Here is a 15,089-nt window from a genome sequence, read left to right on the forward strand (position 1 = left end):
TGTGTGTGTGTGTGTGTGTGTGTGTGTGTGTGTGTGTGTGTGTGTGTGTGTGTGTAAGTATGTAAACTTCTTATAACTTTTGAACGGTTAAACCGATTTCATCGCGGTTCGTGCCATTCGAAAGAGCTTTGCCAAACTTAGATTTCCTGTCAATTTGAACCGATTCGGATTGATAGATTTTGAGAAATTTTGGAAAAATCTAAAAAAACATAGGAAAAAAAAATTTTTCAGAAGTGGTTTTTTTGGGATAACTCTCAAACGGCTCTACCGATCAATTCCAAAAACTATTCAGCTCTTAACATTAAAAAACCACGACGATCGTCGCCAGTCCGATCAAAATCGGTTGATTCGTTCGTGAGTTATCGTTGACGACAGAAAACTAAAAAAGTGTTTTTTCAGAATTACTCCAAAATTTTTTGTTCTATCAATTTAAACTTAAAGAATGTTTTTGGAGCTTAAAAAATTGCGTATAATGCCGCCAACCGCGTGAAAATCGGTTGATTCATTAAAAAGTTTTTGCGGGTTGAAAATTCAAAAAATAGTGTTCCATGAAATTTCTAAGACTTTTGAGCTCAAAAGCATAGGAGAGGTATCTTTTTGAGCTCGGAGAGCTCAACACAACACACAGATTGTATCTTTAAACTCGAAGAGCTTTAGGATCAAGTGTTTTCTTAACTTTTTTCATTAAAAATTACTTTAATTATTCTAAATAAAAATAAAAATTCATTCATGGCCGCTTAGTGCCTCTTACTTACTATCACTACTGATTTTTTAATTAAAAATTAATTTAATCGTTCTAAATGAGAATAAAAATTTATTCATAGCTACCCAGTGCCTTTGACTGAACGTTGCTACTTATTTTTCATTTTTAAATTACTTTAATTATTTTGAATGAAAATACAAATTTATTCATAGCCGCCCAGTGCCTATAACTGACCCTGATCACTAATTTTTTTATTTAATTTAATTTAATCAATCTAAATGAAAAAAAAATTTATTTGTAGCGGCCCAGTGTTCCTAACTAACCCTCGCTACTGATTTTTTTTTATTAATAATTACTTTAATTATTCTAAATAAAAATGAAAATTCACTTATGGCCGCCAAGTACCTCTAACTGATCCTCGCTAGTAATTTTTTAATTCAAAATTGCTTCAATTATTACAAATAAAAATCAAAAACTCAGTCATAGCCGCCTGGATCTCCTGACTGACCATCACCCCTTATTTTTTATTTAGAAATTATTTTAATTCATTTAAATAAAAGTAAAAATTCATTCATAGCTGGTTAGTGCCTTTAACTTACTATTACTACTAATTTTTAATTGAAAATTACTTTAATCGTTCTAAATGAAAATAAAAATTTATTCACAGCTACGCAGTGCCTGTAACTGACCCTGATCACTAATTTTTTGATTAAAATTAATTTAATTTTTCTAAATGGAAATATAAATTTATTCATAGCTACCAAGTGCCTTTGACTGACCGTTGCTACTTATTTTTCATTTTCAAATTACTTTAATTATTTTGAAAAAAAATAAAAATCTATTCATAGCCGCCCAGTGCCTGTAACTGACCCTGATCACTAATTTTTTAATTGAATTTGATTTAATTATTCTAAATGAAAAAAGCTTTATTCGTAGACGCCCAGTTTTTCTCACTAACCCTCGCTACTTATTGTTTTTTTATCAAAAATCACTTTAATTATTTAAAATAAAAATGAAAATTTATTTATGAGTAGTTAAACAGGGGGGGTGCGTCTCCGTCGGTAAAACAGATTTCGGGGTTCGTGTCCATGCTAAGTGGGGATCTACTTTACCGACCGAGGGTTTGTGCCCGCTAGATCTACCTTACCGACGGAGGAGATCCCCTCGCGGATCACCGCCCCCTCGCGGATCTGTTTTACCGACGGAGGAGGCGGCTCCTCGTGGATATGGTGGGCTCACCGCCCCCTCGTGGATATGGTGGCGCCCCCTCGTGAGTTGCTGCCCCTCGCTGTTTTACCGACAGGGAAGGCCCTCTTGTGGATATGGTGGCTCCCCTCGCTGTTTTACCGACGGATGAGGCGGGCCATTTCACTGTTCCCTCGTGGGTTGCTGGTGGCGCCCCCTCTTGCGGCTGAATCTTACTATCCGCCGTTTTCTCGCCATTTTTCTCGCCATTTTGAACGTCCACGATTTTCCCGCCATTTTTTATGCCCCCCATCTGGTGGCTGCTATCTGATATCCGCCATTTTGAATCCGATATCTGCCATTTTGAATCCGATATCTGATATCCGCCATCTTGAATCCGATATCCGCCATCTTGAATCCACCATTTGATGTAGGTATCTGCCATTTTTACTGCGCAGTTTCCTTTGTTCTATTTCTACTGCGTAGTTGATGACGTCATCCGACAGGTTTAAACCTGTTCAAGGTCACGTAACTGCATCGTTTCCTTTGTTCTATCACTAACTGCGTAGTTGATGACGTCATCTGATTGGTTTAAACCTGTTCAAGGTTATGTAACTGCGCAGTAGATGACTCATACTGTTCTTACTGCGCAATAGATGACGTCATCAAACCGGTTTTGAGGTAGAGGGGTGGGGGTAACTGCGCAGTATACTCTGACTATAAAAGCAGCGCGCTCTGCCCATACTTCACAAAAACGAAGTACATGTCTTCAGTGAAACATCTACTGTGATCCGCGAGTATTCTTTAAATCATACAGTGAAGTACAGTGTTGTGAAGTACAGTGTTGTGAAGTACAAACTATATTCAAGTGTAAACATAACCTATAAACAGTGAACATAACCTATAAACAGTGTACATAACCTATAAACAGCGTACATAACCTATATTCAAGTGTATATAACCTATAAACAGTGAACATATACTATATCAAAGTGAACATAACCTATAAACAGTGTACATATACTATATCAAAGTGAACATAACCTATAAACAGTGTACATATACTATATCAAAGTGTACATAACCTATAAACAGTGAACGTAACCTATAAACAGTGAACACAACCTATAAACAGTGAACATAACCTACAAATAGTGAACATAACCTACAAATAGTGAACATAACCTATAAACAGTGTACATAACCTATATTCAAGTGTATATAACCTATAAACTATATTCAAGTGAACATAAACAGTGTACATAACCTATAATAGTAGTAGTGTTTAAAATGGCGCAACCTAACCTCATTGAGGCACTCAAGAACCTGGTGAATACCATTGCAGCATCATATGCTGATCTGTTGGGAGAGCAGCTCACTGATGATCATCGTCAGAGGTGTTTAAGGGTGTGCAATGAGACTATTGAATACTTCAACACAATCTTACTGGATCCTGGGACAACAATTCAAGTGAGACGAAGTGTTCAAGCACACATCAACCAACTCAACTGGTTTGCTGATCAGTTCTCCAGACTCGGCAACCAAGTAGTTGGTGGAGATCTCAACCAAGGAGTCAAATGGCAGGACTTGGAGAATGCTTTTGCTGGTAACATCCAGACTGGATGTGTTATCAACCAGAGTCACAAAGATCCAGCATCATTTCTCCAGGCCTCACGGGACATCATCATCAACAAGGTGCAGAGTGCCTTAAAAGATCTGGCAGGGTTGAAAGTTAATGTTGAGTTATTCTGCACATTCCGAAAGCTACCAGAAGATATCGAAGAGAGGAAATCATTTGTCACCAAAAGCCGTGAGATTCTCCCTGCTATATCTCTTCAGGAATGGTACAGTGAACATGTCCATGATAAACTGCGTCAAAGAATTGAAGATTTTGAGCACGAGGGTTCCGGATGGAGTCTACTTGGACCGAACAGTTTAATGGTGACCATGTCAAGATTTACACCAACTCAAGTTGGAAACGCTACCTTCGTCAGATGACCGAAGGATATCATCGATAGGCAAGCGGTTACGAATATCCAAAACAATGATGAGTTCTGCTTCCTGTGGTGTGTTAATGCTGCGTTACATCCACCTGTTCTCTGTCCTAACCAACCAGATCAATACCGGCACTTCAGCATCAGATTGAACTATGAAGGTATAGAGTTTCCAATTAAACTTAATGATGTGTCAAAATTTGAAAAGATGAATAATCTTAGCATCAACGTATATGGTATAGAGTCAGAATTTACGGGTAAAAAGTATGAAAAAAGTATTGTTATCCCATTGTATTTAAGTAACTTTGAGTCAAAAATACCAACAATTCATTTATTAATGATTAAAAAAAGTGTAAATTATACAGATAATTTAGATAGTATTGAGTCAATCCATCATTTTACATGGATACATAATCTTTCTGGATTAATTAAAAGTCAAATATCTCTAGGTAAACACAAATTGTACTTTTGCGATCGTTGCTTGAATCATTTTAAACTTAAAAAATGTTATGAAGATCACCGAGTAGATTGTTTCAAATCTAACAAAGTTCGTATGAACTTTCCTAATGAAAAAAATCGAATTTTAAAATTCAAAGATTTTAATTCTAAAGATACTGTACCGTTTGTAGTTTACGCGGATCTAGAATGCATACTCGAACCCCCGGGAGATGATGAAAAGATAGTTCATAAACATGTTCCACACAGTATTGCTTACTATGTACATTGTAGCTATAATAACACACTATCGAGATTTGAATTAAACCGTTCTCCTGATTGCATCAACTGGTTTGTTAAACAATTAGAGTCATTAGCTCTAGACTTTGAAAAAATTCTAAAGAACCCTATCAAAATGAAACCTCTTACCAAAGAGCAACAAGATAGGCATAATCAGTCAACTGTTTGTCATATCTGTGAAAAACCGATTACTTCCGCTTCTGATAAAATCTATGATCACTGCCATTTTACAGGTAATTACAGAAATGCAGCTCATAAGTCATGTAACGTTAACTATCAGAAATCCACTATTATTCCCATTGTCTTTCATAATTTATCCGGTTACGATTCACACTTCATTATTAAATCTCTAGCCACACTATTTGAAGGAGAAGTTTCATTATTACCTATTAATAAAGAGCGATACATTTCGTTCACAAAAAACGTTAAAAATACTTCAGTCTCTTTAAGATTTATTGATTCATTCAGATTTATGGCTTCAAGTCTAGAAAAATTAGCTTCATACCTTGATGATACCGATAAGAAAATTACACAATCTCACTACCCTGACCCTAGCAAATTCAAATTAGCAACACGTAAGGGTGTATTCCCATATGAATACATCGATAGTATTGAAAGACTTGATGAAAAACAGTTACCTGATCAAGATTCATTTTTTTCAAAATTAACCAACTCTACTATTTCCGATGATGATTATACGTTTGCTCAAGTAGTCTGGAATGAGTTTAATATCAACACGCTTGGAGAGTATTCAGATCTATATTTAAAAACAGATGTACTTCTCTTGGCTGATGTTTTTGAAAACTTTAGACACAGTTGCTTCAAAACATACAATCTAGATGCACTTCATTTTTATACGGTTCCCGGTCTATCAAACTCAGCAATGTTAAAACATACCGGTGTGGAACTTGAACTATTGACTGATCCCGAAATGCTTCTTTTCATTGAAAAGGGTGTTCGCGGAGGGGTATCGATGTGTGCTAATAGGTATGCCGAAGCTAACAACCGGTACATGGGTAGAGATTTTGATTCAAGCAACCCTGAAACCTATTTAATGTACTATGATGTAAATAATTTGTATGGTGCAGCAATGAGTATGTCACTGCCAAAGGGTAAATTTGAATGGGTTGAAGAGGTAGATAATGTAGATCAGTTTTTCAATGATGATGAAAGTGTAGGCTACATCCTTGAAGTAGACCTACACTATCCTGAGAAATTACATGATCTACATAAAGATTTGCCTCTCTGCCCTGAACATTTTATACCACCCGGTAGTAAGCAACAAAAACTAACAACAACATTGTATGATAAAAATAATTATGTAATACATTATAAAAACTTAAAACAATGTTTAGATTTAGGTCTAGAACTTAAGAAAATACACAGAGCCTTGAAATTTGAGCAGTCAGACTGGCTCAAATCATATATTGATAAAAATACTGAGTGTCGAAAGCTTGCTAAAAATGATTTTGAGAAAAATTTTTACAAGTTGATGAACAACGCGGTATTCGGAAAAACAATGGAAAATGTTCGTAAATACAAAGAAGTTTGGTTAAGAACAAAGTGGGAGGGGCGTTATCAGGTATCAGACCTGATTTTTAAGCCAACTTTCCACAGTGTTACTATATTTGATGAGGATATGGCTATAATTGAAATGAAAAAAGCTAAAGTTTTATTTAATAAGCCAATCTATGTAGGCTTCAGTATATTAGACTTATCCAAGACTTTTATCTACGACTTCCATTATAATTATGTAATAAAAAATTATGAAACGACATCTAAATTATTGTATACTGATACAGATAGTCTTATTTACCAATTTAATGTACCGAATGTATATGAAGACATCAAACGTGATATCTCAAGGTTTGATACCTCCGACTACCCGCCCCAAAATGTCTTCAACATGCCGTTGGCAAACAAAAAGGTCCTGGGGCTCATGAAGGACGAGAACAACGGAAAAATCATGTCCGAATTCGTGGGTCTCAGGGCCAAGCTGTATGCCTTCGAGATTTATAATCCTGAAAAGGAAAAGGACAGGATCAAGAAACGGGCAAAGGGTGTTGGAGGATCAGCCTTGAAGACAATTACGTTTGATGACTTCAAACGGTGTCTGTTTGAAAACGTATTGTTAAGAAAAGAGCTGTACATGATAAAAAGTAAAAAACATCAAGTACATACAATAAAGCAGGAGAAACTTGCTCTCAGTTGGGCTGATGATAAGCGCCAATTAATCGAGGCCAGCACAGACACTGTACCTTGGGGGTACAAAGGCCCAATAGTATTTAAGAAAAGAAAGATTGTGCAAGATAATAATAATAATAAGAAGCAAAAATTATAGTAAAATTAGTTTTAAGGTATTGAAACATTGTAAATATAGTTATAAGATTTATTGAATAAAAAAACAATGTACATATAATGTGTTTTACATATCAGATTTATTAACCCAACTATTATGCTTGGTATCAAAACCTAGCCATTTAACATAGTATTTATTTCCACGTTTCTTAATTATTTTTTCAACAAGATATACATCTGGATATTTGACTTTACTGAGTTCTTCGTTGTAAAATCCTCCTTCGATAGGTTGATCCTGGTAGTCCACGAGCTTGTACGTCGTTGGACTTGTATTCTGCACTGTCTTGATGGTGAAAATCTCGGTTGTCCAGTTTGGTGTGTATCCCTTGTCAAACACATGCTTGTACTTGCTGATTCGGACTTTGTCTCCAACTTTAAACTTCTTCTGTTGTGATTTGACTTGCAGTGGTTGATATATGTTTTCCAACAGTTGTTTCTCTTGAGCAGCGGTGACATCAGCGGGTTTCATTTTGATAGTGCGATGTTTGGTGTGGTTGTAAGTATTCACCAAGTCATCAAGTATATCAGTCCACTTGTAGCTACCACGAGCTGTGAACTCTCTCCACATTTTAGTTTTAAGTGTTCTATTGAAGCGTTCACATATAGATGCTTTGAGGTTGCTGAATGTAGAGTAAAGATTGATGCTATGCTGCTTCATCAGATCTTTAAATTCTTTGTTGTAGAACTCTTTACCCTGATCAACATGAAGATTTTTAGGAATACGCCCTTGCTGAAGTACTGATTTCATTGCACTTGTGACATCAGCACCACTTTTTGATTTGATTGGAATTGCCCAGGCGTACTTTGAAAATATATCTATGATTGTAAGCAAATATTTGTAGCCTTTATTGACTGTTGCGTATGGAATCATCTCAACCAAGTCAGCTTGCCAAGTCTCATCGAGACCACGGATATCAACATGACGACGTTTATAGTTCCTGCGGGCTGGTTTGTGAAGCTCATTTGCTATCACCACTTTTTTATCCTCCATGATTTAATCGTCTTCCTTCCTTTTAAGTTCTTTCTTCAATTCTTCTACAGCAGTTCGTAGAGTTACTATTTCAGAGTGCAAGTGTGAAATAATCTCTTTCTGTTCGCTATCTATGCTTTCATGTAGTGAAGATATTTGTCTGACAACAAATTGCACTGTTGCAGAGTCAAAATCATTTGAAGGATTACCAAGATTGCACAGTCTTTTATTGCTCATGTCATAGTTTCCATCGGAAGTTATATTAAAACCTCTGCCAGCTGGTCCTTGTAATCCTAAGTGTTTGTCCAGTGGACGTCCAAATATATCGATGCTCATAGTTGTGAACACTTTGACAGTTAGCTCATGAATGAGATCATTTTCAAGAGTTTCTAGTATATAACGCCTGCCTCCCTTAGCTCTTCAATGATTGACATGATTTCGTTTGTATGACTTGGATTTCCAGCAGCTTGTGATGCCATCAATAGTTTGAGCCGATCGACCAACTCATTTGGGTCATCCCAGTATACATAATCCATTGGTGCTTTTCTTGCAATCATAAATTTAGGCAATTGTCCACCATGCTTGATGACAAAATCAGTGATATATTTGTTATATTTGACTGATGAATCTTTGTAAATACTTTTGCTTGGATCATAATTTTTTCTATGAGTATTTGTACGTTGAACAATATCCAAGTACTTTTTCTTATCATCCTGCGTAACAAGCGCATCCTGAGGTGACTTTTTAAACAATAATTCAAGCAAACCCTGAGTTATTGGATAATTCTTGCCTTTAACTGTAACTGTATCATTTGCGAATGAAATATTTGAATCACCTATATACAATTCACCGTGTTTTCTGCGTACGCCATACCTCATATCATTATCTTTGTGTTTCATACTTAAGCGTTGTAAATGATTGGTGAGTAGAGGGTTTTTTCGGGCTGGAGTACTTGTTGATGATGGTGCTATAGCCAGTGGCGTGTCATTGAACGAGGAACTTCGATCCTCAGATATTAAACTGTTAAACGCATCTGGATCACCGTATTCAGATTTTTCAATCAAAGCCTCTTCTTTTTCCTCTTTTTTAATATCTTTTAGCTTTGAAGATTCAACTAGACTCTGCAGCGGTGTGACAATAGGCTTGAGCATTTCATCCATGGCTTTTTCAGCTGTATCTTTGCCCAGCTTCAGCAATTTATGTTTTCGTCGGATAGCATCACTGGCTTGTGGTATCTGATGCAGAATATCTTTCTGCTTTGCAATTTCTTCGAGCTTCATGTTGACTGGTTAAAGTCTACAGCATGTATGACTATCGTGTAGGAAAAGTACCTCAATTTATACTAATGAAGCAGTCGAATCCTTTACGATACCTGCCACTGTTCAACTCGCTGTCTTTGTCTATTACTAAAAATCCATATTTATTCCAACATACTGAGCACAAATCTCTGAATGAGTTGTATGACATGTCTGTATTCACATGATCATTATATATGTGCTTCAAATTCATCTCATCTTGTCTGAAGAGAACGAGAAAATTTGCGTTGTCTCGTATTAAATGCTTAGGTATTCGTGTATAAGTTTGACACAGATAAAAACTATCCACATCCTTGTGTCGGCCCATACAGAAATAAGCTCTGATGTGATCCTGTTTCTCACACGCAACATCATCAAATATCATCAGTGAATTAGGTTTGGCTTCATCGAGCTTAATTACAGTTTCATGTTCGCTGAAAGTGAAAAATCCAATACCTTCAATCTGTTTAAGCAGTGTCTCCAGAAACTGATACTTTGGTTGGTTTAGAGACTTTGAATATAGGTATATATTCTCAAATCTCAAACCGTTTGGGTGTATGATGAGAGTCAGTAGAGCATTTGTCTTTCCACAGTTGGATAGCCCACAAAACACAGCACGTACGCTGTTTGGAAGCAAAGCACCGTGTCGTTTGATTTTGATACCAGTCCCTTGCACAATTTGATCAAAGTTGATAACTGGTAACTGAGAATTTTTAAACTCCATCGCTCACGACTGTTGAACAGATTCTGAGGCTTGAGGGGTATAAATACCGGTTTATATAGAACACCAGTCATTCTTCAATCTGACATGTCTGAGAGCAGACGTGGCCGAGGTTTATTTAACAATATAATCAACAAGCTTCCGATTGAACTTCACATTCCAGGATATCAGTACTGTGGTCCTGGCACAAAGTTGACTAAGAGGTTAGTTCGAGGTGATCCAGGTATAAATCCTTTGGACTCTGCGTGTAAGGAACACGATATAGCTTACTCAAAAAATCGTGAGAATTTGGAAGCCCGTCACGCGGCTGATAAAATCCTTGCTGAGAAAGCCTGGCAACGATTTCAAGCGAAAGACGCTGGTATTGGTGAAAAAGCTGCTGCTTGGAGTGTGAACAAAATTATGAAGTTGAAAAGACGTTTCGGTATGGGACTTGAGAAAAAAACTATCAAGAAGACAACTAAGCGCAAAACAGTCAAAAGAAAGACCGCTAAGCGCAAAACTGTTAAAAGAAAGGTAGCTAAGCGTAAGACTACTAAGAGTACGACTACCAAGCGTAAGACTACCAAAAAAGATGTAGCTCTAAGACAAATTGTTGATGAAGCCAAAAAATCAATGAAACCTGGCGGAGATCCAGTTAAAACAGCTCTGGAAGGCGCTCGCAAAGCTGTCAAAAAATCTGGTGGTAGAAAAAATATCCGCTTGCCTCGTATTCTACCAGTACCCTCAAAGATTGGTGGAGTACTTCCATTCCTGATTCCCCTGTTTGCTGGGTTATCAGCTGTTGGCGCTCTCAGTGGTGGAGCTGCTGGCATTGCAAAAGCTGTGAATGATGCAAGTGCAGCCAAACATCAACTTGCTGAAATGAAGCGTCATAACTTGAAGATGGAGGAAATAACTGTGGGTAAAGGCTTATACCTTAAACCTTACCGCAGTGGTATGGGGCTATATCTTAGGCCATACCCAGAGGGAGCTGGCTGCAAGTCAAAAAACCAGTAGAGCTACCACATCGAGCACTGACTAACATCGATTTACAGAAATATGCTAAGCAGCTTAAAATTCCGAATTTCCGTGGTGTTTTTATGAGAAATGATTTACCAAAATCTGGACCAAAGAAAAATGAATCAGCAATTATTAATTTGGATGATAAACGTGGACCTGGCACTCACTGGGTTGCGTACAAGAAGATTAATGATCAAGTAATTTACTTTGACAGTTTTGGTAATCTACAACCTCCACAAGATTTGATGGAATATCTCGATGTTGGTAGCGTAAAATACAACCACAAAAGGTATCAAGACTTTGATACAATCATATGTGGTCATTTATGTTTAAAATTCTTGACTGGACAACTATAAATTGAATGACTCGAGACCACAAGGATCAGTCATGGCCGAGTCATTCACGCTGACACTATCTGGGACCTCCTCTGTGTTGGAGGCAAATTATTTCCCACCGATTGAGTTATCGCCAACAAAAAATTATGTCCTTGGACTTGTTAAATTTTTGTCATTTAATTCAATACCAAATATAGATGATGGTGCTAATAAATTGTATGTGATTGGGGGTAGATCCAAGAGAAGTGTAATCAAGAGATTTCCAGATAATCAAAAAGTAATAACAATACCAACAGGCAGTTATGAAATAAAAGATATTGAAAATTATATTAACACGGCATTGCCCAAACTGAGTTTTACATTGAAAGCAAACAACAATGAGCTGAAAAGTGAAATAAAATGTAATCAGTTTATAAATTTTGAACCTGAAGATTCTATTGGTTCAATACTTGGATTCACAAAACGTGTGCTCGAACCTAATATAACGCACACATCTGATTTACCAGTCAAGATATTGAAAATCAATGCTCTGAGAGTTGAGTGCAATATAACTACAGGAGCATACATCAACGGAGAGAAAAATCACACAATCCACGAATTTTCACCGAGAGTTCCACCAGGATATAAGATACTGGAAGTACCATCAACCATCATTTACTTGCCAGTCGCCGTACAAGCAATACATAACTTGAGACTCCGCATTGTTGATCAAGACGGTAGAATAGCAAATTTCCGTGGTGAGACTATAACGATAAGGCTGCATATAAAGAGTCTGTAATGGGTATCGTTTTTGAGACAAAGACTGGGTATAAAAAGACTGCATCATGGTCGAAGAGCATCAATCATCATCCAGCTCTGAAGGTGTTGACACGTCAGAACGCAGAGTTCCTAAAAAGTCTAGGACTAAAATTACGTGGAAAATTCACAAGATAAAAATAAATTTTTGTTGTCTTACTTGTAAAATACCTAGAAATAATGGCTGAGATTTTAAATATCAACAAATCAATTATTTTTGATGAGGCTATTGCAAACTGTGAAGCACATTCACATCTACCATATGCATCATCAACACTCAACAACAGTGATGAAATTCGAATCGCTGTCCAACATCAAGACTTATGCTTACTCCCAAGTAAAAGCACATTACATCTATATGGAAGAATGAGGAAAGCTGATGGGGCTGCTGTAAGTGCTACTACAAAGATGGTTAACATGGCTGTCTGTCATATGTTTGAAGAGATACGTTATGAGCTCAATGGCGTAGAAATCGACCGATGCAAGAATGTTGGCATAACCAGTCTTATGAAAGGATACGCCTCTCTGAGTCCAGGTCAGCAAAATATCCTGGAAAATGCTGGTTGGATCGTCAATGAAGATGATAACAAGTTGACAGATAATAGTGGAAACTTTGATGTCTCAATACCTCTGAGTTTTATTCTTGGATTTGCTGAAGATTATCACCGAATTATCATGAATGCCAAGCATGAATTGATACTGATTAGATCAAATACAGATCTTAACGCGTATATTGTTACTGCTGCAGCAGCTGATGATGTAGCGATTACAATCCAAAAAATTGAGTGGATTGTACCATACATAACAATGTCTGACAAGCAAAAAATTGAAGCTTTGAAATACATAACTTCTGATCCAGCCATACCAATCAGTTTCCGATCTTGGGAATTGTACGAGTATCCACTGTTACCGGCTACCTCTAAGCACATTTGGGCAATCAAGACAGCAAATCAACTCGAGAAACCTCGTTTCGTAATCCTTGGATTCCAAACAGCAAGAAAAAATCAATCGGATCAAAATGTCAGCGAGTTTGAACACTGCAATATCAGGGATGTTAAGCTGTTCTTGAACTCTCAAAGTTATCCGTATGGAAATTTGAACCTTAATATTGCAAATAATCAGTATGCTCTGATGTATGATATGTACAAAAATTTTCAAAGTGCTTACTATGGAAAAGAAGCTGAACCTCTACAGACAAAGAAAAAATTCCTGTCAATAGCACCTCTGTATGTAATCGATTGCTCTAAGCAAAACGAGTCAATTAAGTCTGGACCTGTGGATATACGTCTAGAGTTTGAGTCAACAGCACAGTTTGCTAATCATACATCAGCTTACTGTTTGATAATACACGATCGAATAGTGGAATATAACCCAATAAGCAGCAGTGTGAGAAAACTCACTTAGAATGCCAGTTCAGTTCAACCTCGAGCCTACCATACATCACATGTATGTGTGGGACTTTGCATCCAGACAGGCCAGAAAAGGTCCATGGGAGCAAGCAGCGAGAGATCGAGATCGATTCCAACGAAGAATCCAGCAAATAAATAAAATTATTGTACCTATACTTATCAATAAACTTAATGTAATTAAAAATAGTAAATAAAAGAACTAAATGTAATTTTCTCACCTCCGGGCGGAAAGCGTCAATTTTCCTCCCGCTGCGCTAAACGAAAATGCCGCTTTCCGCCTCCGTCGAGGAGAAAAATAGTATACACACCATGGGCAGTAAATAAGAAAGCCTCAGATCACATGTTTATTGACCTCGGCTTCGCCTCGGACAACAATTACATGTGATCTGAGACATTTCTTATTTTACTGCCCTAGATGTGTAATATACTATTGATGTTTTTTTAATTTTAAACCTTACTAGTATAAAATATTATTTAGTATACAAGTTAAGTATAAAAGTTAAGTATAAAAAATAAGTATAAAAGTTAAGTATAAAAGTTAAGTACACATATTAAAACACAATTCTCTTACAATTTCTGTCATTGATTTTCCGGAATGATTAATGAGCCTGAATTTATTGTAGTTGGTCCCAATGTAGTGTAGATCCAAAGTGTTGCATAAGATCAAAAATTTCATTTTAAATATCAGATCAGGGTTGTTGAGATATTTCTGGTTGGTGGTGGCAGGGAAGAACGTTGAAAAGCGGTTTTCCAGATCGATTTCAACGTTGAGACCATGATCTGCCATAACCGTTCTAATCCCAGTTAGCTTGTAAGTTTTTCCATCCTCAAGTTCGCACATTCTCTTGAACATCAGCGGGCTTGGAGTTTTATCCTCAACTTTAACACGTTTGAAAGTTGTTGATCTCTCAATTTCATACATTGTATCAGCAACAGGATGTTTACGGTACGGCGCCATGATTGATATTCCGTCAACACTTTCCAAGTAGCAGATTTCAACAGCAGACAGCAGATTCCAGCAGCAGATTCCAGCAGCAGATTTTAACAGCAGGCAGCAGATTCCAGCACCAGGCAGCAGATTCCAGCACCAGGTAGCAGATTCCAGCAGCAGGTATCAGATTTTACCAGCAGGTAGCAGATTCCAGCAGCAGGCAGCAGATATATGCACCAGGTAGCAGATTTCAACAGCAGATATCAGATATATGCACCAGATAGCGACTTTCAGCAGCAGACTGCAGATTTTTTGACACACAACACTATGGTACTTCACTCGTACTTCACTTTGATGAAGTATGCTCGCAGCGCGCTGTTTTTATAGCCAGAGAATGACGTCATCTATTGCGCAGTTAGAATGAGTCATAATCTAAAAATAGAAATGACTCATTCAAACTGCGCAGTTATTATAGATGGCGCACCAAAAAAATTAACATAACCCTAAAAAATAGGCGGGAAAGGCATCAACAAAACCTAGAAATCATAATAAATAGGCGGGAAAACAAACTATTTCGTGTAAAGATGGCGCTGTGAACAAAAGAAACTACGCAGTTAGAGAACTACGCAGTTGAACAGGTTCAAACCTGTCAAATA

General features: G+C 37.1%; 3 protein-coding genes across 3 annotated transcripts; 2 read left to right on the plus strand and 1 right to left on the minus strand.

The window, feature by feature from the left end:
- The first annotated feature begins 4,090 nt into the window (after positions 1 to 4,090).
- Positions 4,091 to 7,003, plus strand: LOC123267925. Its single transcript, XM_044732813.1, has 3 exons — positions 4,091 to 4,139; positions 4,248 to 6,898; positions 6,998 to 7,003. Exons 1-3 carry the CDS (start codon positions 4,091 to 4,093, stop codon positions 7,001 to 7,003), a joined length of 2,706 nt encoding a protein of 901 aa, XP_044588748.1.
- A 1,331-nt stretch (positions 7,004 to 8,334) lies between these two features.
- Positions 8,335 to 9,225, minus strand: LOC123267927. The gene has a single exon (XM_044732814.1). It carries the CDS (start codon positions 9,223 to 9,225, stop codon positions 8,335 to 8,337), a length of 891 nt encoding a protein of 296 aa, XP_044588749.1.
- Positions 9,226 to 12,273: 3,048 nt separating this feature from the next.
- Positions 12,274 to 13,497, plus strand: LOC123267928. The gene has a single exon (XM_044732815.1). The coding sequence runs from the start codon at positions 12,274 to 12,276 to the stop codon at positions 13,495 to 13,497; it is 1,224 nt and encodes a 407-aa protein (XP_044588750.1).
- Positions 13,498 to 15,089: the final 1,592 nt, after the last annotated feature.

This window comes from Cotesia glomerata, linkage group LG6, assembly GCF_020080835.1.
Source record: "Cotesia glomerata isolate CgM1 linkage group LG6, MPM_Cglom_v2.3, whole genome shotgun sequence".
In the NCBI taxonomy this organism is placed as follows: domain Eukaryota; kingdom Metazoa; phylum Arthropoda; class Insecta; order Hymenoptera; family Braconidae; genus Cotesia; species Cotesia glomerata.

Excerpts from the sequence above, each read along its gene's own strand:
- LOC123267925 (XM_044732813.1), top strand. The coding sequence starts at position 4,091 with ATGAATAATCTTAGCATCAACGTATATGGTATAGAGTCAGAATTTACG. Across the intron at positions 4,140-4,247 it reads TATAGAGTCAGAATTTACGG|ATAATTTAGATAGTATTGAG; the intron begins GTAAAAAGTATG and ends TAAATTATACAG.
- LOC123267927 (XM_044732814.1), bottom strand. The coding sequence starts at position 9,225 with ATGAAGCTCGAAGAAATTGCAAAGCAGAAAGATATTCTGCATCAGATA.
- LOC123267928 (XM_044732815.1), top strand. The coding sequence starts at position 12,274 with ATGGCTGAGATTTTAAATATCAACAAATCAATTATTTTTGATGAGGCT.